Source organism: Anticarsia gemmatalis, chromosome 18 (assembly GCF_050436995.1).
Source record: "Anticarsia gemmatalis isolate Benzon Research Colony breed Stoneville strain chromosome 18, ilAntGemm2 primary, whole genome shotgun sequence".
Taxonomy (NCBI): domain Eukaryota; kingdom Metazoa; phylum Arthropoda; class Insecta; order Lepidoptera; family Erebidae; genus Anticarsia; species Anticarsia gemmatalis.
Window position 1 is genome coordinate 4947147 of NC_134762.1, and position 25402 is coordinate 4972548.

Consider the following 25402-nt stretch of genomic DNA (forward strand, 5'->3'; position numbering starts at 1 on the left):
TAAAAACCACGTTCACAGCGAAAAATATCACGTACAAGATATAAAATAAAGCCATTGGCGCAGTGACACGGTCGGTAATCGAACCGGACGGCTCCGACATCTGCCGGCCAATCATGGCAAAAAATAACAAAATGAAAAATTGGTAATTTTTAGGGGTCGGCGCGCGTGCCACGTAAACGAATCAGCTAGGATACGTAACTGAATATAGACAATTTTCAGCTGCGGTGGAATCGCAACATCGGCCGGAAAAATCTGATCAAGTTTGTAAAGATTTAAAAAATAATTTTACGATCAAAACAAGTACTTCAATCTCTAACATTTTCATGATTATAAAATTTCTCGTTTGTCATATCACCATCTGCACTTTTGCAAAATCAATTTGTATTTTTTTCTGCACACTGGACCAATTTTTCTGTTAATAATGTCACAATTGTAAAATATCATGTTTTTGTTGCGATCCGTGGCACAAAGTAAACACTCGGTGACACATTGAATGGAGCGAATAAAAAAATCTTTTGTCCTTTTCGAGTGTTGAGAATCCGACATGTTGGTTTTGTGGATATGTTACATTATCTGTCACGGTATTTGCCATTATTTGGACATAATAGACAATGTCAGAATCGTTAAAAAGTTAACCGACATTTTATTCTTACGTCATACTAGTACATTTCTTAAAACAAAAAACTCGATTCTCCCAAAAACATCATTCACGTTTTCATTATGAAATTGTCCACGACATACATATAACTACAAGTCAAAACGGCTTCCAATTTGTAGGCAGTAAGTTGAGACAGTAACAGTCCTACACATATCCACGAGCCCAAGAAATTAAGCCTCAAGCCCTATATCAAAGCCGTCTGGCACATAAAGCCGTACCTATAACTAATCATAAAAATACCTACATTATCCACCCTACATAACAAGAGGACACAAAATCGAAATACCGAAAGCCCCTAGAAGATTCGGCGCCAAAGGGGCTATTTTTATGACTGTCGTACCTACGCACTCGGCCCACTGGGCAAATAGGTGAAAGGGACAGGGTGATGGGTCCACACGTGTGTTAGAGCGGGATAGACGTATGTCGTGCGTTCCGCTGCCTAGTCATAACGGTCGAATGGGCGTGATGTTTCTTACCAACTAAAAGCGGACAAAAATACGTGGAACAATCGATGACGGCCGGCTGCAGAACGGTGTAAGTGTAAAAGTGTCGGAGCGGCTTACGCGATGTCAGCGCGCTGCTATGAATATTCTTACTGAACTTGGATATGCAAATCGTTTATATTGGATTTCTCTTAAGTTTTGTTGTTCGTGTTATGCGACTTACTTTCTGTTTAGAGTTTTACTATACTTGTTTTGTATGCAATTTTACTTACAACTTAAATACCTTAACTAAAAATTTTATTCAGTATAATATTCTTTAAAATGTTATTTTTTAGAGATCTTCAAACTTCTAATAGAAAAAACTAAGTTATTAAACCAAAAGTCAAATCAATACATTTAAACAACCTACAAACAGTACTCTAAAACTTACATAACACATTATAAATTTCCCTGAAAGCAATTCATCAAAAGAGGGTCCACACACTTACGCCTGTTTGCTCCTAGGGCGCGATACAATAATTCCACGTTTACGCGTGAATGCACAGAATATTCGATATCTCTTTCTCACTTGTGGTTATGCTATAAGGATCTGCATCGAGTTGTATTGCTGGCCTTGTCTAACAGATTAACGTCAACTGCTTACGATGGCATAGGAATTGACGGTTTTAAATCCAGAGATATTTTATGGTAATGTAAGGGAATGAACTTGCGTGTTAGGTTTTCTGCCTTACGTAATGACTATGAACTGTTTAGCGATACTATTTTAGTAGAATGACGCAAATTTTACAATAGTACAAGTTTAACAATAGAAACGTAAAATTGAAATAAGTAGTCTAGACTTTTGTGTATGTTCTTGTCAGTGACTCTACCGGCTTTACTCTTTCTAAAGTAAACGTCAATTGACGTAACTATGAAACTTATAAATAAGGTGAACTTCTTGATTTTGTAGATATAATGTTAGGTAAAAATATAGGCACGATTAGGAACCTCTTATTTCCGTTTTCTGTATACATGTAGCGAAATAAATAAAACCGGGGTTTAGTAGGACAGTAAATTGTTAAGTTACCTTTAAAAATCTAATATCGATTTAACCTGCAAAACCATTCGCGTAAAAGGAAAAACAAACAAAAAATCAATTCACCTTCCCTATCAATTTCTTAAGAATCGAAATTCGAAAATAGAAAACAATGTAGGCAACCGCAGAGCAAAGGAAACGCGGCAAACATCGCCAATCAACAGTTGCCCAAGGACCGTTAAATACGATTTGGAGACATCTAATTTAAATTTAGAATTCATGAGTTCGATCGAGCGAGGCGCGACGAACGCCGCCTGATTCTGTTTTGTTTCGGAACTAGAACGTTTTAGGATTGCTCGCAATTTTGTGCTACTGATAACTGTTGCTTTTCGTATCATGCACGATTTTCTCTTATATGAAGATAATTATTGTGTTTCTAACAATGTTTTGTATAAGAAATGGCTAAAATGAAGATCTTGGCTAACTTTACGCAGGGTATAGTTAAACATTATGACATATTTTGTTGCAAATATTAGGCCAACTTTACGCAGGCTATAGTTAAACATAATGACATATTTTGTTGCAAATATTAGGCAGTGAAGCTGAATCTAAATACGCTGTTCGTAAATTCCTGATTTTACCTCGAAGTAAAGTTACATCATCGCATCACTCAACCAGTATCTCAACTTACTTGAAAAATAATATCCAAAACACATTTTCACCGATAAATTTTGTATAGCCGAACTTTAGTCAGAATTAGTGTGTGAAATTCGACACCACCAAAACGCTACTGTGTAGCATTTCGGTGGCTTCGTACATAACGTACGTTGTATGTGCGTGAACGATCTCGTTTTAGTAACACGCAATACGCCTGAAATTGGAGACACCTTTAGTTTCGTTTAAAATGTCGCAAGGACGACGTGTTTACGGTTTTTTGTTCGATAAATCGTATCGTTCCGATATTACTTGTTGGCTGTTTTTAAAATTTTGAAATAAGAATTAAGTAATTAAGGTCAGATACTGGCACTTAATAATTTATGATACATTCGTTTGAAAAACTGTTCGTTCTAAAATTGTAAAAATTAAATTATTTTATCACACCGTTTTTTACTATTGAAAAGAACTAAACGAAAAATCCAGCCACTCTTTAAAAAGGTTCGTTAATAATAATTGTAATGAACTTATTATGCAGCATTGAAATTTTGGTAAAGTATTGCCGTGGAGTTCGCCAAATTATCATCGAAATATAAAGTTTGTATTTTTACAACGGTGTACCCACAGTTAACATTTGCTTGCCACGATCTCAATATTTAATTAACTCGAATGAAATAATATTTTCCTCAATAATATATTATGAATATTCACGTAAATGATTAACGTGCTTATTAATTCAGGTCCGTGGAATGGCGACCGCGTACACCGTAATATTGACATGGTTAAGCAACGACGGCATGCAAATACTCTAGATTGGTAACCGTTTACAATCAGAATAAGTAATGAATGCAAAATTAAATAAAATATAGTGCTCTAGAACGTCTAAAAAAATACAGTAAAATTAAAAACCTCCTCCTTTTTTTAAATCGCTTAAAATTATTTTGCCTAGACCTAACCTACAACCTTTTTGCTTTTACTTAGATTCACGTGAAACAAAATAATATCAACTTTATTTTATTACTTTCACAATTACGCCATATTTAAAGCCCTGCGCATATTTACAATTACAAGTTAAGTAATTATTTGACATCAATACGTTATTTAAAACGTTGTCCCCATGAGCCGAATGTCCCCTCCGTCACACACTCTTGCTTACATTTACACGGAATGTGACGTGGGACATGTTCGATACTTCTCTTCATTATAAATAGTCAAATAATTTATTATATTAATGTTGATGTACCTACTGTAAAATAATGTAATACCATTATGTATTTAACATTGGTTTGCTTGATGTTTTAGCTATTCTTAAGAAGGACGTAAAATTATTTTGACAACGGATGGTCTGGTAATAATTAATGGTGTTATTTTTAGTTACTTTTACATACAAAAATTTGAGACCAACACAAAAAACACTCCAAAAAACAAGGTGTTCTTAGTACGTACGCCTTTTGACGACAAACAACTAACGTGTAGATGTACTTTAACTTTAAAAAATCGCGATTATTAAATAACAACTTACGACAGTAACTACGAGTCCAGTATATCAGCTTAGCCTTTCTTGCAAACTATGTTGGAGTCGGCTTCCAGTCTCACCGGATGCAACTGAATATCAGTATTTTACATGGAACGACTGCCTATCTGACCTCCACAGCCCAATTACCTGGGATATAACTCGATACCCTTCGGTAAGACTGGTTGCCAGACTTTCAAGCTTCTGACTACTGTTAACAACCGTCAAAGACCTTCGAAAATGTCAACCGGGACCCACAATTTGACCTGCCTTCCGAAACACGAAAAAACTTGATATGTAAAATATGGTCACCCATCCACAGAACAACCTCGGCAATGTGGCTTAACTTCAGAGATCGATCCGCGCGGCTGTTGTTAACTAAGCCACATTTTTATCCATCGTTATTTAAAGCGTTGTCCCATGAGCCTGCTTGCCCCTCGGTCACAGTCTCTTACTCTCGCTTACACGCAATGTGACGATGTGAGTCTGTCACTCCCCAGAGTACCATTCCGTAATGAGTATTGAGGACTTTATACTTTGTTTATTTTGCCTACAGTGACGTAATTAGGAGGGCAGTAGACGAATGAGTAAGCTAGTCATATGGATTTTAATTGTTAAGTTTTGAATAACATTTTTTAAACAATTTTATCTTTTGGTGTGAAATACTGCGAAAGTGTTGTTATTTTGTGTGTTAAATATTGTGATATATGTTTCGATAAAACATTTAGGGTAAATTCTGTTTGAAGATTTTTATTGTTTATCGTATTTTTAAACGGCGAGTTGGAGCAATGAATGAGATGTCATGAGTCTTTTTGTTTAAGTATAAGATTCGATGCCCTTCTCTTGAATAAGCCAGTAAATCATATTCTCAAGTAGTTTCTCTATAATAAACTATCATATTTTGCACAACAAAAAGCCCCACTTCAATCTAAATCACCGACAACAACTTAACATCCATAATGAACTGAGACAGAACGCCCCAATCTGTGCTCCCTTAGAGAATTGCAAAAAACTACCCCTCCGACCGCACCCCACAACCGCTTTTCACCGGGGAATCGAAGCCGGGTCTCCGCGGGTTAACTGTGTACGTTAAAATGTTTATAGATAATACTAATAGTAATTCTAGGGGTCCCTGTATGGGTATTTGTATTCATTGCTATGGGTTTTTGTGAAGGCACCTTTGCAAGTTTGGCAGTGAATGGTCACGGAAAAGTGGATAGATTAATGTAACATGGCTTTCCATTCAATGTGAATAGTTTCTTTGTATGTCTTTTTGGGGCTAGATCGTTTAGGTGATTAAGTACTTACTCGTATTATTTGTGACTTTGATTTTCTGGTAAATAGGATTAAAGGAAGTTTCGTTTTCTATGAAATACCAATGACGGAGTAACGTTGACTGAAGATTTTTTGTCAAGTAATTAATTTGAGTGGTAAATGCTTGACATTTCCTTTTTTAGGATAGTAACACTAAGGATTAGTTGTCTAATGTCACGGAGCCATACAAACTATGTACCTACACAAAATACAACCAAATCTTATTGCAGACGACACGCGACGCAGAGAGTTATCAGCTAACCCTCGCTAAATTTTGTTTCAACGACAGCCATTTCCATATTTCAAAAAACACACAATCATACAAAACGATCTACAAACATAACTAAATCAGATTCAGAACCGTTCTGTCATTACAAGGAACATCGCTGATCGATGGTGACGTCCAACAAATTCGATTAACCGCGTAAATGTCCATTTTCTAACATATTTTTTCTTTCACGGACCACCTACGTCTTAGTGCTATCGGCCGATGGATGATCTATCGCTTGTCCGTGGTTACGGTAATGAGATGCGCCGGCGCATGTTGAGGGCTGGCAAAGATTTTGTTAATTAATTAGATTAAGTAACTAATACGATTTGATTACAAGTAGATTATTTGTTCGATGAGTTGCTCGCTTACATGACACCATTCCTTTTTTTTGTCTGAGATGATAAGCTACGAGTGAAATTATATTAAGGATTCTTATAACTATAGTACTTAGCACTGTCACTCCAATGTCACATTTTAAATAGCGTGTAAGTACAATTCTATAAAGCAGAAATTAATCTAGAACTACAAAGAAAACATAGTAACATCCAGACGCACCGCCGATGTCCAGTAACATAAAAGGATGTGACGTTTCAAATGATGAACGATTCTCACGTGAAATAAAATAATTCCACATTTTAATGTTGGCGGCCCTGCATGTGACACCTGTCAACTGTCAAAGTGACGTGAGATCGCCCGCGTTCAGAAACGATCGCTAGACGCTATCGTTCGTCGCGAAACTCGATATAATATGCTCGCATTTAATTAGACGTTACGTGTTAGATGTTTATCTCAATAATTATGGTTTACACTTGTTGGTTTTGTTCGTTTGTTGATACTACTAATGTAAAAACTCTATGATTAATGGGTTTTGCACCTAGAACGTTAAATATTCAAATGCTTGTATATTTAAATCGAACTCTAAATTTTTAAACGTAATTTGTTAAGAGTAATTCTGCAGCCGTAAATAAAAATTACAGACAGTAATATTCTCGTCAAAAAAGAGCTATACGAAGGCGGAAAAAAATGTTAAATTTAATTCATATTTGTATTAACAAATTCAAGGAATAACAAATAATATAAAACAGTTTTAAACAATATAGTCGGTGCTGGGTGTTGTCGCGTTGCGCACGCGCTCTCCCGCCTGTCAGAGAGTTGAGAGCTGTCAGATATTGGGTTACAACCATGTACGGTAGTACCGGCTTATAAACCTTGCGCTAAGTATTATAGACGCGCTTAATAATTGGTATTTTATTATATATGGACTGATTATAAGTGATATGGTAATGAGATGCGGTCTATTTAATAATGGCGACTTTTAACGTTGACTAGATTGTTTGTAAGTTCGATCGTTTAAAAAGATTTCTTGGGTTAAAAGTAATTATATGGGTTCATTCAAGTTATAAACTATCCAGATGCAAAATTTCATCAAAACCCTATCAGTAGTTTTTGAGTGACAGGATAAGAAACGTACATACATCTTCACAAACTTTCGCAATTTATAATATTAATTTATATAATACTCTTTCATTGTTGCAATTATCCGCTTTTAACCTTAACTTTATTTAAGTGTTTATCAAAAGTCGGTTACCTCAAAGTAAGTCTAAAAATGTAAGTCTAATGTAAAAAAAAGCATTAACAACTGCGTAAACAATTGTTCATAATCGTACCAAAAATAACAAAAGTATAAAATCACTGAAAGGCGTATGTACATTTTTTTTAAAAAAGCTCGTTATAAACCCCTGTATACACGGTCGGCACACATTGCCGCGCGTCTAAAACTGCCGAAAGTTTTAGACCCTTCACACACATCGCTGGACACTAATTCGACTTGCTCGTATCTAAAAGGACGTAACTCAATATTATAAAAATAAGTTACGTAACATTTACACATTATTATCTGTAGAATTTTATATTATTTTGTGGAATAATTTTGTATAAAATTGGTTATTTATTGTTGGTTTTAACATTTTACATAATTAACTATAAAAACCTTCATATGTATTGAAAATAAGGACACTTTTTTGTTAAGAGTTTTCGAATAAAAAAAAACCTTCCTCCATTAAAGATTAAACATACTAAAACCCCTATTAAAATGTATCAAAAACACAAATTCAATTAGCAATACAACACAAAAGATAGTTTTAATGCAACAGCTGCGTTCAGTCTAGCGTTATAATAAGGAGGCCTGATATTTCAAATAATGACAACTGAACAAATACCGCCATTAAAAAACTAACCTAGAGGACGCGTGCTGGCTTTAAAAAGTTTTTGTTCGGAATTTAAAGTTTAAAAGTAAAACTGTGTCATTCGATTTTTGTCAATTGAAAATGATGGCTTGAGGCTAAGATTGAAGAAAAAGCTTGAGGCTAGTTTAAAATAGAATTGAGTTAAAGATTTTTTTGTTCTAAAATCATTTGCGACCCGTCTTTATTTTTGGTTTATGATTTTCTACGGCTTTTGAATATTTTCCGGAGAAAAAATAAATTACTTATTGCGCCATGGTATTCTTTCTCTACTCGCTGAAGAGATATCACACAATCGGATTTAGTCTTGATTTTGTTATGTTATTTATTTTTTAGTAATGGGTTTTTTTGTTTAATTGCCTGCCACGTATCGTTAAAGGTCAATTTCTAAGCAACTAGTTCACTAATATTGATACGAGGATAGGGTTCAATGACCTAAATATTGCATCAAAGTTTGCAACAAAATAAAATTCATTCAATTTCACGTCAACTAATCACTTCAAACAAAAATATTCACGTGCAATAGAAAAAAATAAATCCACTGCCATTCTAATAGGAACGTGTACGGTCTTTAATCTTTCCGTGTACCCATCTGATTGGCCGCTCGCCTGTCACGAACAGAATTCGCGTTTAAATGCAACGCTCCTATTGGTTAGCCCGGTGTCACTCGGTGCTCGAAATTCAAAATGTTTTCGTTATAATAGAACACTTTTTGCTCTTATTGGTGCATTTGAATTTAGTAATTGGTTTTCAATCAGAATTGTGTTTGAGAATAATTTCTAATTTGACCTTTAGAACAAACTGGTTTCGTTTCAGGGTTTCCCACGGTACATAGATTTCAATTTTTGATTATTATTGTCATCTATCTGCAGTAATCTGCACTAATTTAAATAGCTGAAGTTTTTTGTTTGTTTAGATACGCTTATCTCAGGAACTACTGATTCGATTTAAATAAAAAAACACTAATTGGAATCAACAACCACTTGTTCTGGAGTCTAGATAGACCACTATGCATTTAGAGATTCACATGAAATGAACTGCATCATAGAGCTAGTTTTAAATAAATAAAAATACCTTACCATAGAATACTGAACTGGAAACTTTTATAACTCCAAATCGAAAACAAAAATTAACGAAAATTTTCTTTTAAAAACATCTCAATTATGTATTTTATCTTACTTTTTACCTTTTACTATGTACAGTGTTCGACACAACTATCAAAAGCTCTGTATTTCCAAATATGCCTCATCCACCCACATAACAATAGACATAGTTGTACATATACTATGTAGACGTATAGACACATTATCTTCCATTAGCGGTACAAGGGATTAAATCAAACGTGAGGTATTACGAATTAATACTTATATTTATAGTCAGTTTATTTTAAGTGAAGTTGTTACTACTGTTGGAAGGGTGGAGTTGGTATATTGAATATTTATTTTTAATATTCGTAAATATTATTTTTTGTTTGAAAAGTTTTCCTGACTAGTGGAAAGTGTTGCAAGCAACATGTGAAGACATTATAATTATTGGTTTATGGAAAATAGTACAATACACACTGATTTATACTAATAAGAAAAATATATTCTTAAAATAATCGACTAATAATATACTCATAGATAAAGTCGTTCCTATTTTTGTTTACTACTCTGTTTATTCATACTATTTATAGCAATATCAAATATGAATGTAATTAAAATTTAATTACACCTTATATATTTTTAGGTGAAAATGTAACAATAAATATTGAAAGAGCACAGCCGCGGCACAAAGCCATTCATCTTCCATTCCAAATTTCGATTACGAACAAAATACCTACCGAGAAACACTCGGTACATTGTAATGGCGGGGGCGATTTCCCGGCCGGGGAAAAATACATTTCCACCGTTGCCAATGGCAACGCGAAAACAGATATTATACCCGAGGACGCCCCACAATATATAACTATAAATACTATGACACGCTAAAATGGGCATACATAGAATTTTATACTTGTGTGAGTTAGGTTTTTACGCATGCGTAGTTTTCGGTGAAAGTAGATAGATATTGGGGTTTTTAGGCCCTACGGGGGAGGGTGCGGTCAGAGGGGGAGGGATGCCCTAATCTGTGTCCCTTTGAGGCGCCCGATTGGAATTTAGTAATCATATTAGATTTTAAATTACACGTGTTTGCAAGTTAAAAGGGTGGGGTGCGTTGGCAATTTATTTCCTATTAGATAGTTGTTTGCCGGCTTGTAGGGATGCAGACTCGGCGAATTATGTACCGACGTGTAATCAACCCGTGCTCTACACGCTCTTTAATCATAGAGGGGTATATGAAACGGTTTTTTGTAGGTAAAGCACTGATCTTGTACGACCATGTAATCATCTTTATAGAGTAAAAAATACATTTAAAGCCTTTCAGCAATATGAAGGTAAAGGTGTTTTAATGACTGAATGAATTTTCTTTAACGTTAACATGTTAGCATTTTTGTACAGATCTATTGGTTATTACAATTTAGTTTACGTTTTGCCTTCACGCACGATGCATCGCCACGAAAATAACGCAAAACTGTAGTGTTTCAAAACCAAAAACATTTAAAGAAAAATCTACTAAAACTGTGAAAATAAACAGTTACAAATAGCGGGTCATTGGATTCCAATTTGAATATTCACCGCACAGAAAACCTTTAAGCCTTTGAAGCTAACAGACTTTTTTCAACACTACACTTTAGTCTAGCCTCAGTCTAAGCTAAATAATGTTTAACCTATATACGATATTGGACTTTTAACATGGTGTTAAGTTATAGTTGACTATTTGTATCTTTGGTTTCGGTATAGACTAAAGGAAAGTTGTGATATAAAGATATTATTTTGAATCTGTGATTTTGTTGTCATTTACCGTATTCTTATGTGTTTTATAGAATTTTACCCTTTTTCTCTGCAACTAGAAGCAATATTAGCTCTATATATTAATTTTTAAGGCATTCACTACATACACAAAGCTCGGGAGTCTATCATGGAATTTAAATCAAAGTAAACTAAAATTCTATTTATAATTGAACAGTTGGTACGGTTTGTATTTATAAACTCGATTACGCAACAAATCGGACTGTGAATGGCACAAAGGTTTCATCCTACTTTTACACGGAGCCACTGACTAATCGGTTTCAATCGACCTTTCATTGCTTTGCAAATGTCAGACGGAAACTACTAGCCACAGATGCGGTTTATTTTGTACTTATTTGTACCAATAAAACGGTTGTTATGTTTGTTTATTGACTATTACTACTAGACTATATACTTCATTTATTTTTCTAACTATGAGTAAAGTTTTGATAAGTCTCGCCCACAAAAATAGCCGTTGTCTTACTTTAACTACATTTCAAACATACATACATACATACATACATACATAAAATCATGTCTTAGTCCCACATAAGGGTAGGCAAAAACTAAAGATCTTCGGTCTCTGCATCTTACTGCTACATAAAAATATGTGTTTCCCAACAATATACTGGCCGTTACAGAATTATTATCACTCACTCGCACTTGTCTTTTAATAGAAAAAACAAAAGCTTTTCCGAGCATTAACCGATTTCAATTCACATTATAAAGTTATTTAAGCGATTAAACAGTGTAAACAAAACACAATGCTGTATTCTGGTCTTCACGTCTAAAAATAATCATTTCGAATGATATAACGACAGTCCAGAAACGCGTTATCGCAGTTCTCACGAGCAAAACAAATAAAAGTTCACGATGATAGTGATCATATTCATCATTATTACGTCGATATTCTACATAACTCTTTCTGTAACGAAACATTGAATAACTGACTTTTTGTGTTACTGAACCTAGGTATATTAAACTAGACTCCACATGACAACCATGACATATTTTGTTATGGAAAACTGCTCAAAACACGTCTCTAATATCACTTACTGTGAATAAACGTATAGTGTATTGGTCTCAGACGCAATATTGCCTATATCAACCACTTTAAACAATTAAACACATTCTGAACGACAGACAACCACTGCAAGGACATTTTTCTGAAACATTTAAAAGAGATTTTCTTTTTGGTTGGCCACTCCATCTACACATTCACCAACCGATTTTGCATTAGATCCATACTTTTCTTCCATTACTAATTGACTCCATTCTCCAGGTTTCCTCCATCAACCGAGTGCTTCGGAACCTAGCATCGCAGAAGGAGCAAGCAGCATCAGCGCAGAATGACAGTGTGTACGAGAAGTTACGGATGTTCAACGGACAGGCGGCCACGGGCTGGTGGTATCCCGGCCTTCCAGCCGCGCCAGCTGCCCCGGCGATACCTGCGCCATTACCACCTCAGCTCAATAGGACTCCTAATGCTGAAGAGCATAAAAGAGGTAAGATTTAAGACATATTTTCCTCAATTTAAACTAAAAATTATTCACGCCATTGTGCTCCACGTGATTTAGACGTTTGTTCTATTTATTGGTAGTTTTCCTTCTTCAGATATTTTATTTTAGGCTTTCGATTGAAGATCAATTCTCGATAATATTGCAGTATAGGATTTTTTAGAAGGTTTTGATTTTTTTATCCACGTGTAATAAGAGACAGCAAAATCTAATCTTATGACATTATGACCGTCTACGTAACAAACAAAGAATTGGATACCGATTAGTACCTAAAAAAGTTTTTGCGGTTCACAATCAAGCAATGTTTTCAGTGACTGTTCGCCACATACTAATCCTATAAATCGATGAATCAGAACTTATTTTTTTGAAGAATTCCTGAACCACAGATTTATAACTTAGCACACCAAATTCAAAAAGCGGAACATGTCTCAATCGCTTGCACAGCACTTTGGTATGGACGTTATCTATCGACACATAGTGTACTATGACGTCATCGGTAGATGTTCTTTTCCTATTTCGCTTTGACGCCGCGTCGCGACTCGAGCCGTGCCTTTGGGACCGTTAGGGTTGACACTTGTTACTTTACGTCGTTTGTAGGATTGGATAGGTTTGCCAGCTTTTTCTAGTTTCAATATTGAATTGAATGTTGGGAAAAACTGTAGTTCGGATCCATCTGTGAGGTAAAGTTTGCTAGGTATTATTTATGATAGAAGTGCGTTTTCAGTATCGTATTTGCAATTCAAAATTAAGATCAGTAGTTTTAATTTATTAATGTGTAAGTATAAAAAATCGTTTCTCTACTATCTAACAACGGAAAACAGCAAACCAAACTAATTGTCGACCGACCTATTCCAGTCTCTGTCTTATGCTTATCCAAATGAATGCATTTGTTTCTTAAAAAATGGGAAAATCTTTATATTTATTAAACACTACGTTACTTTTAGATCTGGTTTAACAAAATAAATGGAATTAGAACACCTTCTTCTAATCAATAATAGCTACAAAGTCGTACAAAAAAATTGAGATATTATTTCATATCCAGTTGAGTAACACTAGTAGCCCTGTGCTCCCTTCTTGAGGCGGAGTGGGGGGGCAGGTGGGGGGCGCGTTGTTACCGAGTTTCTTCCCAAACACCTCGCCACTCGGCTGTGGCGGCCTCACAGATTATATGCCTGCTTTTGTGTTTTATTCCAACCCGTAGCTTGTTCTATGTATGTATTCGGATGTTTAAATATCGATTATTTGGGGTAGTTGTGTGTGAAATGTAAGGATAGGTACGGTTAGAATCCTAGATAGAGTTTTAAACGTTAACTGTAGCAGTTTATTGCGAAAAAACAATATGCTTTAATACTTTAAATAAAAATATCGTATGTAAGTCAAAATCAAGTCATTTATTAATTAAGGTCAAATGTTAATACTTATTATAAAAGAGACGTAACCATTAATGAATCTACGAGTAATTTTAACGTCTATCATAAGTGTCAGCATTCGTAGAAGTACGAGTAGATGATAGTATCCATGTAGAACAGTTGTAGATTTAACTAAAATTTAATCAAAAATCTGTCGACTGAAGCTTGTCCTACTTAATACTTGAAACTAAATACGACTATGAATCCCATAGATATGTAACATTAAAATAAAAATAAATTTTAAGAAGTTCAAGTAAACACTTCGTAGAAAATCCATTCAAGTCTGTTACAACATCATTTAACTTTCAAAATTCCCTTATAAAACTAAAACTAGCACGTGTTCAGTCATCTCGTACGGTGCTAATAAACTCACTCAAGTGTGACCTCCTCTCAAAAATGACCTCAAGAGCTCATGTCAGAGGTCCAGATTAACCCTTTGACTCCTCCAAGTGGGAGGTAAGATACAGAAGGTTAAACACCTTGGTTCTTTCAGATCACTGGTTCAGTTTTAACTGTTCTTTGTTAGGAAAGAAATTGGGTGGAAATTATGTAATAATAGTGATTATTTTCAATGTTTGATAACTAGTTTTGGGACTAAATGCCAATGTTGAAAATGTATTGTAAGAAAAATCCGTTGTTAATAAACAAAATACAGGTGAACTATTTGAGAGTAATGTGTCGTTTATATACCTACTATAGTTTTAAGTACTTTTTAGTATACTAGAATCTAGATTTATACTACACATGTATTTAAAAAAAAAATTACATTACATACTTTTTCACTATCTCGGATCTCCGTAACAATAGAGGATTAAGGCCTACCTTTAATAAAATATCATAACGTACCTTATTGAACTACTGCCATGCACATAGGCTGTAAACTTTTCTTCATACTTTCCACGTGTAGCCATTGTTTATCCGGAGCACGTGACATGAATCCATGCTGAGTGCCAACCGACGCTAAACAGAGGTACTCTTCCCTCTTTCCCTCTTTGTAAGGCTTGCTGCACACGTATTCGGGTCGGCATGTTCGGTTCGGCAGTATTTATCACACAACAAAACCGATTCGAAGCACTTATTCAGCTTGTGTCGATCGGGTATCTACCCTTCGAGTCCGATCGTCACAATTTGGTTTATACATTCAGGCATGGCAATGACGAGGATAATTTTTGCCGAACATTCATCTACAAATATTCGGTTTTGCCGCCCGGCTAGGCCGATTAATGTCGAACCGAATATGTGTGTATCAAGCCTTACAATCCACATTTTTGTTTTACCTCTCAGCAAGATGAGTTCTGTAGAACTCAAACCACTTGGTACAAAGTTTTCAACGCGTTATTCAGTAAAACAAAAGAGAAAATTGTTTCTTTATTCAAATATGCTTGTCTGCTTGTTTTATACGTTTTGATATTGGCTTTGTCTGAGATGTAAAGGAAGTAACGATAGCATTCTTAAAGGAAATTAGTTTGCTGTAATCTCGTAATCATGTTTTCCTTCCTTGTGCTTTTATTAGCAGAGATAGGAGATCAATATGTTAAAAACTCGTTTAACGTTTTCTTAATTTTCCTTAATTATGTAAAGTAATGTAATCTAGCATTTTTCTTGTTTTCTATATTTATTACCTAAAAATTTTAATGACTTACTCAAACATACTTAACAACTTTAATTTAAAGTCGCTCCTAGACTATTGCACAATATTAATGACATTTTATTTGTATTGAGTATTTTAAAAGATGGCGTACAATCATTTTGTGCCTACAGATTGTTTCGCAATCTGGTAGTACAACACAAGCAACCTTATTGGACAATATTAATAGTGCAGATCCAAAACGGCCTAAGATGCCTTTCTTTGTTTATCCAAAAACCAATTCTCCAGACTTAATTTCATACACATACTGTTAAACATAACCTGTATAAAACCTTATTAACATCATTCAGAGTGTACCAGACATGTATAATATATAATATAACGAATGCTTTCTGCACTTCAAATATCACCGCTGTTTGTGGAGAGAGGGGCCCAGCGTAATTAACTCCGGCACGGTATTCAGTTTTACAAATTCGATTCTCCAAAGGCAATGTCGACTTTTTATATAAAGTCTACTTAGTATGTATTTAACTGTTAATAGTAGTGTTAAAACTATGTTTGTTTGTTGTGTACGATGTCGGAAACTATTAAGCTGATTCGTGCGTTACTTTTGTCGTAGTACTAATACTACAGCCATTATCAATTTTCTATCGAAGTTTACAGATAGATTGCTATCTTCGATTGTAACGTCAAAGTAATCTATCATTAACTAATTCCGGTAGGTATTGCTTATCCATAAATGGGTTATAGAAACCAAAGTGCTAATAAATTGATAGATATTGCTTGTCTTTAGTAAGTAAACAGTGGATAGATAGTGCATTGACGGCCGTAAAAGCTAGGTGCTTTAATATTATAAAGTGTATCAAATCGTGAGACTAGACTTTAGTATAAGGATTAGAGACTATTAGTCACGAAATTACTGATCGTTGGTTTATAAAGTGGTTTATTGTTACCTTATTATAGAAGCGAACCTTGTATTGGTCCTATAATATTTATTTGTTTTCATTCAATTATTACGTTAATCGAATCATCATCACCGTTTATTTATTGAATAAAACAATACGCTTGTAGGTACTACTTACACTACATTTACATACATATCTTTATTAAATTAAAATTTTAACAAGATGTAATTCAAAGCTTTTCCTGCACATTACAGTTCGCCTTTGTCTGGGATATATTTTCAACAAACTTAACTATGTCATCGACCTTTTATTAATCGAATCATACACAACAAATTTCAGTTTCGAAATATGCTAATTTTATACAGCGAATAAAATAAACTACTTTTGAAATATCTGCTTCCTGCGGAACTAAAAAGCCTATTTTTATATCCACAGTAAAACGCAGTACATAAGTACATACATACATATTTTATCGGCATATGTAAAGTACGGGCCGGCCAATGGCGGGCAGACACATAGATGGCCATTTTTATTACCGCGGCCGGTAGACTCGACACAAATATGTTTTTTTACCAAAATTACGTTCGTTTTTATGGCAGACTATTATCATGATATTTTAGTTGGGGATGTAGTTGTATAGTTTATGTAAAAGACGATTTTCTTGCATGTCTCTATGTACAATGTTAGTTCATGCTCCGGAAATATGTATATTTCTAGGATTAGTGTGTCTTTTTAGAAAAACAATAAAATTTAAACCTTAGAATAACTACAGCCCAGTTTGTGCTTTCTGCATTCTTACTCTGAACTTCAACTTATACTCCAAATATACTTAAATAATAATATCCAAAAGAAATTACTCTTTTTAGGAACTAATAATAATCGAAGCAAGTCTCGAGAATCTCTATTTTGTTTTCAGTTCCGAAAAAGTTAGCCTACAGGGCTTGGATTCTGTATTTTAATATGACATGTTTACGTCTGAAGTGGCCCTCGAATTCGTTGCGAGTTTTGTTCAAAGACTCTACCCAATAATAAAGTCAGGTAGCCTTTCAAAAAGTCAGTTCGCTAGACGGATTTTCAATATTTTATTTAACAATATTTCACATAGGAATGCCTATTTTTTCCTATCGCAGCGCCGCAACACATTTTTAATATTCGACGCAGTGTTTGGCTCACGGATCGATGGCTTCGCCCAATGTTTCGGAAGTATACAAAATGGAAAAAAATGCCCGATGTATTTTTGTACAAAAAGCTTTCGCGAGTGTGATTGACGCTCGACGTAACTGCTATATGTATATTGTATATTCATATAATACTATGGAATTGTATGCAATGTACTATATTTTTCATGGAACCGATTTGTCAAGGATTGTTTAGTTTAGTCGATGTTTTAATTGCTTTAAAAAATCGTAAATTTTCGTTACTGTTCATAAATTCTACCTTCAAAGCTCTAAGCATGAACTACACTTACATTGTTAACAACGGGTTTCGATTTAACAGACTTCTTTTTCAATCTGAGCTATCCCTTAGTTGGATAAAGTTCAACAATCAACTTTTCGACATAATCTATATTTCCAGCCGTTTCCTTCCTGATTCGAGTGCAAATACTACCACTAAATATACCTAATTTAACACCTGCCCACATTTATACGCTACACAAATCTATAACACATCCCTCGCCATTCAAAACTAAAACCAAAAGATAAACAATCGCATTTACTAAACAATGTCAGACAATGTTGTCGCACAAAACATGTTTAAATAACAATATTCAACCCGTCACTGGCCACTGTGTATCAGCTAGCGAACCGTACAAAATGCCCAATATTTGCCCAGTACACGGTACAAATAATTGGGCAAACTCGCGGGCCTTGTGTAGAGCACACGGACAAATTAACTGTCACCGCCGGATCAAACACGCTGCCCACAACGGTTAGATTATCAAATGGTAATGTACTTGCTATTCGATGTATCATATTGATTTCGTATCGTCTGCTAATTATATAATTTGTGTGTATTTGGCCGCTAGGTTATCATTTCAACAGTCATCGTCGATATATTTGCATAATTATGTGCAATTTCAAATTTTGAGCATACTTTGTAAAGCCCAAAGTCTTCGACGATATATACAAGATGAATTACCCCCGGTTTCTGAAGACATTTAGCGGTAGATTATCTATTTAATAACGTTTTTTTATATGAGTTAAAACGCTATAGAATAGATAAACGACTGTTAAATGTACCTCAGAAACTGGGGGTTAGTCTCTTACAAATTATTAGACGATATATCCCAAAAAAGTCTCATTAAAATTGCAAATTCTTCGTATTACGCTACATAACTCCATAAAAAGCCTTGTTAACTGCAATCCTAAGAAAATTACTGTAAAAATACTGCATCGTATGTTACGTAAATTAACTGCATATTTATCGGAAGGCTATATTAGCGTCGCTGTAAGAGGGTTAAATAGGTCAGGGTAACTTTATACTTTATTTTTAATAACCCTCGAGATATTACATTAGTTACATGCCAGTTAATATAGCTAAGGCGACAACAGCTGAGCTGAGCTTATTGAGCGATAGAAAAAGGGTAAAATTACTATACTTTTTCTATCGCTCAATAAAGGCTTGTAATAGTTTATTTACCTAGTGTAAACTTTGTAAAAATAATCTGATTATCTACTACATCACTTTATAGATGAAGTCAATAAAGACAGCTTCTTCTTCTTGTCGTATGGTTAGTGGTCAACCTAGTGTCAAAATTGCTCAAGCCGCCCTAAGGCCTTTGACGTGGCTTAACGATTGTTCTTTTAATTGACAACAACCGGGACCGACTTTTTACGTACCCTCCGAAACACGGAGACGCACTCTTCAAATGCCACTATGCGGTCACCCATCAGTGGAATGACCGCGCCAAGCGTTGCTTACCCCACAGATCGTTTACCGAACGAGCACAACTGGCTATGGGCTATTTCTCTTCGAAGTAAGAAAACACTAAACCCACTAAGCAGTCAACTATCTAATAGACAGATTGTCCGAAAATTGCTTAACTGTGCGGACATCCCGACCCAATCGAGCATAATTGGATTCTGTACATTTAGCAACTAAGACAGTGAACGTTGTCGGCAAATTCCGTGAACTAAAGTCAAAACCCCTAAAATATCGTGTACAATAAAACAATTGTCAATTTGAAAACGTACACAACAGATCTAGTTAGGTATGAAAGTGTTCGCAAATATTTGTCCGGGCAAAACCGGTGACGCGGCGAGGCGGGGCACGGTGCGGTGCGAAGCTGTACGGAGCTGCGGCTACCGAATCATTCTGTTTATACTTGTTATACGCGCGGTTTTGCTTGCGTTCCATTTGTTCCGATCGCATTTTAAACAGTGGATTTTAGTTGGCTTTCCCGTATCCGTTTGTAGCTCGGTTTATTGATAGTTTGGTTTGTTCTAATTTGTTGAGACTGAGTGAGAGTTATTCACTACTTCTGAATTTCAAAAGCATTCTTCAACTACATTTTAAGTTAATATAAAATTGACAGTTGTTTATTCACGCTTGTAAATACTTTACAAGTGATTATTTAAGAAAGAATTAACATTTATCGCTAAATATATGATTACATTACTACTAAATTGTTTCTTATTATTTTGTTATCTAACTAACGGCAAAATAAGATAAAAGATCGCTATAAACTTAGCTTAGCCGCAAGTGGCATTAGGACTATCAAAAGACGTGTTAATTTCTTAATACTGAATACTACAAAATAACGTTTAAAAGCTATCCAGGTGTCACCAACCATATAAGTTACTAAAACAATAACTCTATAAATTGTCGACAACTCTACTTTTCCACTCGGTAGAGCGACATTTAACTTGAAACAATGACTTTTTATCCACTAGTGGTTTCACATCAAGAGCAATTGACTCTATGTAGAGCCGTGTAGAGTATTGTAGAGCACTACCAACACGTGTTACTGCAATTATTAATAACTTTTTATTAAACGATTGTAATTGATCCTTTTAGGAATTAAAAGGGGTGGTTATATTGTTTAAAATAGAATTTGATTGCGGGTAAAATTATTGTAATGGAACAATTTATTGCTGTTTTTAAATAGTTTTTTGCTATGTAGGCTATCCTTTAGATAAGTATTGAAGTTTAAGTAAATAGTATTTTTCTGTCAGTTTTCGTTATTTTTAAAGCTATTTACAATATTTATTTTCATGCCAAAAGCACAAATACAAAAAGCTTTAAAAACGCATTGTCCAAATACATACATACCTAAAATCACGCCATTTTTCTTTAGGGGTCGGCAGAGACCAAAGAAATTGGCAAAATAAGTCATACAAATAATCAAATTGGTTAACACAATCTGATAACATCCCCTATATTTTACCTATAACTTAAGCATCCCTAGAGAAAATTAGTCAACCAGCCCCTTGTATCAACAATAATAAAAACTATCCGTTATCAGCCCTACAGTATCAGAATAGCCTGTTTGGGACATCTAATAAGTACTTGATTACAACGACCAATTTATCTTGACCCTCGCCCTTTCTACAACTTAACATAATGTATGAACACCCTATAGTTCAACAACTTAGTAGAGAGTATTGTGTACAAGGTTCAAGGCTGGCGGAGGTATAGAAAATTGAAAATTTAGAACATAAGTGATCAATTTATTATTATTTTTATTATGATGGTGGCCCGTTTGATTTTGATATTATTTTGAAAATACACAGAATTATTCTTTACTAACTGATCCACGCCGTTCCGCTCACATATTTTCTTTACATTTTTCTTATGTTCATAGAAATCTTTCCCATGTCTTTAAGACAATTTTATAAAAAAAACAATGAGTCGAATTTTTGCTCTTGAGTTTAGGGTTAGCAAAACATTTGGCGATTTATTTTTATAAACAAGATATTCAACTTATATAGCGCATGCGAATGCTCTGTACGAAGTTGTCGAACTATACTGACGCGATGTGAGTTCTCACTTAATTGGTTATGATCGTTAGGGCGTGGGAGTCAAAGTATTTGGGATTAATTTGACGATTTATATAGATAAATGTTTTCTTTCTGTTTTGGGGTCCGTTTATCGGAAATACTGTGTATTTGTCTTGTTTGTGGTAAATAGAGTGGTTATAGATATTTATGTATGAGATCGCTTTTTGTAGGGTTAGCGAAAGCCATGCTATGCCACATTTTAGTGTAGGTATAGGTTTTGTTATACTTTGCTAAAGTAAGGTTAAATATCGTAATTTACCGGTAAAATTCCATTCTAATGTCTAATGAATGTCAAAAATGCATGTTAATATAATATATATAGGTACCTCTTGCGCGTGATAAATCTAATTCGGTAAACTGTAATTTCGATTGACAATAAATACGAAACTCACTTAGATTTGAACGTGATTCTTAGTTTTAAAACTTGGTATTTATCAAATTACGTATGTAAATAAATAAGTAAAAACACTAATAGTAATGCAAAAAATATGCGTATCCGGTAGTAAAACGCAAAACAAATGTATCGAATATAACATAGGCTCAGGGAAGCGTGTTGAATTAGGAAAATCGCGCCTAGTTCGGCCGCAAGGAGGTTGTTCTCTCAAACGTATGGTACATGGCATGAGAGGTAGCGATTTATAAATTATCATACTTTCGTTTATGTGACCCGAATTCGTAATTTTCACGTCATGTAAAGTTACGATTGCTGGTATTTATGTATTCTGGACAAAATGTTATAGAAAATTTCGTTAGTCAATAATTAATACCTATTGTGACTTTGGTTAATGAAATGAAAAGTAATTGTATGGTTTCTAATCCGATATGACCGATATAACATTACTTTATTTGGACAGTTATTTACTTAATGACTTATAATAATCTACTTAGTTAGTACTTAGGCTGAGTTTCCAACTGAACATACCACTTGACAAGGCTTTACTTGCCGCTGTGGTTATTTAGGATAGTATTTGACTAATGTAGCAAACGGAACAGTTTGATATGGATAGATTCTAAAGCAACTGGTATCTGCGGATTGCCGATAGCGTCTTGAAAGGAGCTATTGTTCCGATGGTACACGAATAGGATAAGCAAACACATGTGTAATGTAGTAAGAAGGCGCTAAGCGGCCGCGAGCCGCGTGGTCGGCTAGATCGGCGCGGTCGGCGCGGTCGGCGTGGCTGTCCCGCGGCCGCCGCGCGCGGTTGAGTGACAGTATCGATCTCACATAATCGCGCGCCGGCAATCGCCCCCACCTACGACGCTACGACCGTCGTGTTTCGCCCCGATAACTCCAATTCCGCTTTATCTCCCACCGACTTTCTTCACTCCCCTTTGTGCTTATTTTCTCCAATTTTTTTCCACCGCCCCCACTTTTATTTCGTTCCTTTTCTTATTTTCTTACTACTATTATTTTCTCTTATGTATTTTTCGTGTTTCATCCCGCCCTTCGGCGCTAGAGGAAGTTTTTTCTTCGATCATTTGTACGTCGTTATTGGTAGAATTGTGGTTAAGTACCGCCGTCGACTGAATTGATTTTTTTAATGAATTCCCTCCTTTATGTTCGGGGCCGGTAATAAATAATGAAAATGATGATTGTTAGGATGGAAATATTATTGGTGTGTAACAAAGGAAATATTTTTCAGTAGGTCGTTTTCGGGAATTGGAGATAATAAGTATAGCCTACTTGTATTCTATTTATATAATAATGAAACAGCTATTATAACACAACTTACTCAATGCTTACAGTAATAATAACATAAAGGTTGTCAAAATAAAACATATTGTAACTCATTTGCGCTCGATCTCATTAGAAGTGTCGTTGACACGTAAGGGCGCGCACACACTGTCGTGCACCGATCAATCAAAATTGTCAACCGATTGGAAAGTCCGCCACGTTTCGCCGAGCGAATGTCGGTGTCGCACATCAATCATGTCGAGCGAGCGTTTACGGAGTGTGTTACAGTTTTGTCGTTTTTGATACACCTTTGTATAAACAGCTTAGGGTTAGATTATTGCGTTGAAAAATATGTTAAACTTTACGCAAGCTCTTGTATTCATGTAACGTTCTTGTTTGAGTTTACTAAATTTTTCTTTTATTATTCTGATACATATACTTTGCATTATAGAGGCAATAAACATTTATTTAGTAGTGAATTGTTATACGTTTGCAATATATCTTGTGTAGTAATTGTGAAAGTCACAAACGTTATCCATTACGATATTAGCTACGCGCCCACAGCGCATCATGAGAAAAATGTGACAGATTGCCTAACAGTCCTCCTTTCATTGGAGTCAGTAACCCGTGCGCACATTACCGATACGGGAATCGAACCCCGGACTCAAGTGCTCCGACCATAAAGCAAATTAATCAATTAGCCGGAGGCATGTCGACAACATTACGAGTAACGTTTAATTTTGGTATCACCCTTACTTTGTGGGGGTTGTAAACAACCGTTGAAAGCTGAGCTCTCATTCGGAACAAAATGTTTTGTTTCAGGGGTCATGATGACTGGTTGTTGTGTAATTTTTGTGCGTAATTGTGAGGGGTAATTTTGTGCAATAGTGCTGACGCATTTGGCTGATAGTCGTCGAGGACGTTTTGTTCAAGAGCTTTGTTGATAGTTTATGATGAAGAGGTCTAAGCTTTGTGCTTACAATTTGCCGATGACAGTTGACTAGTGGATCGTTTCGTTGATGTTTAAGTTAAGTTTGAAGGGGTCCCTTTAAAGTCTGTTATAATAAATTTAAAGTAGATATGATCTTACTAGTGCCTATTACAAGTATTGTACAAATAACTCAGTAGTTCAAGATAATAACTATTTTAAGTTTACAAATTTCACACGAATTTTTAGAAACTGAAACTAAAGTAGTTCTAAGTATTTCAAGGAATTTTAAGTTACAAATCATTAACAAATACCAATAGAACAGTCTACTTAACTTTAAAATAATATTAAAGTAAGCCAAAATTTCTGATTCTTAAACAATCTCTCTACAGACTCATTTAAAATTTCCAATAAGTCTAAAAATCCAGTTTTTCAATACTAACCAAAGTGAATATTTCAGCAGACCCTCTCCAATCCGAGGCTGGTTCAGACGGGAACAGTGAGCACGCGTCATCAGGAGACGAAGACTCGCAGATGAGGCTGCGGCTCAAGAGGAAGCTGCAGAGGAACCGGACCTCCTTCACCAATGACCAGATAGATAGCCTTGAGAAAGGTAAGATTGATAAATGTTTAGGATGGAAAGAGATGAATAGTGTTTTGAGAGTTGCTACTTATAGTTATACATCCTTGATATGACATGACTCCGAACACTATTGTTGAATATATGATGTAAAAGAGTACTTTCTTCAAAGCATTTTCTCAGTTATTTTTCTTTGCCTCTAGGTGGTAAAATTGTGGCTGTAACTATGACAATCATTAGTTTCTATTTCAAATCTAGATTGATAAATCAGGGGTTACAGCTGTAGCTACTACAATTATTGGTATCTATTTTCAAAAATAAAAAAAAGATTCCTATTCTTACCTAACAATCAAGACCAGTACAATTGCACATATTTCTAAACACAAGTAAAAAATCCGTATCAAAAATCCTCAGTTCATAGTGTCAATAAATCACACGTTATAACTCCTGCCTCCAATAACTCCCTGGAGTGTTCATAAACCTATTTCCCAATGTCCTTTTCATCTTATTTATTGTTTGCGATCACAACACGGTTATTAGTAAGTAAATAAATATTGTCCCTCCATGTTTGGCCAGCTCTCGTACCGTGGCACTGGGCCCAATTATTGGCCCAAATGTTAATCTTACTTGTTTGTTTGTTTGTCCAACTATTGGCTGATTGAGAGCTTTTGTTATTGCTTTTTTTGATGTTTTGAATCGTGAGAATTTTGACGTTAGAGAAATTTTATATGAAAGCTGTACGTTCTGTTTTTATTTGTCGTTCGTTTTTATACAAATTTAATAGACATTTTATCCTTTGCACTTAAACATAAATTATAA

General features: G+C 35.0%; 1 protein-coding gene across 4 annotated transcripts in view; it reads left to right on the plus strand.

Annotated features, from left to right (window-relative positions):
* toy (paired box 6 protein twin of eyeless) overlaps positions 1–25402 on the plus strand; it is a 70562-nt gene that overhangs the window by 33806 nt on the left and 11354 nt on the right. For 3 of the 4 annotated variants that reach the window (XM_076125751.1, XM_076125748.1, XM_076125750.1), the window contains exons 5-6: positions 12264–12486; positions 24464–24616. In XM_076125751.1, the coding sequence (XP_075981866.1) occupies positions 12264–12486; positions 24464–24616 (376 nt within the window). The remainder of the gene's footprint in view (positions 1–12263; positions 12487–24463; positions 24617–25402) is intronic. The other variant, XM_076125749.1, reaches the window with a different exon arrangement.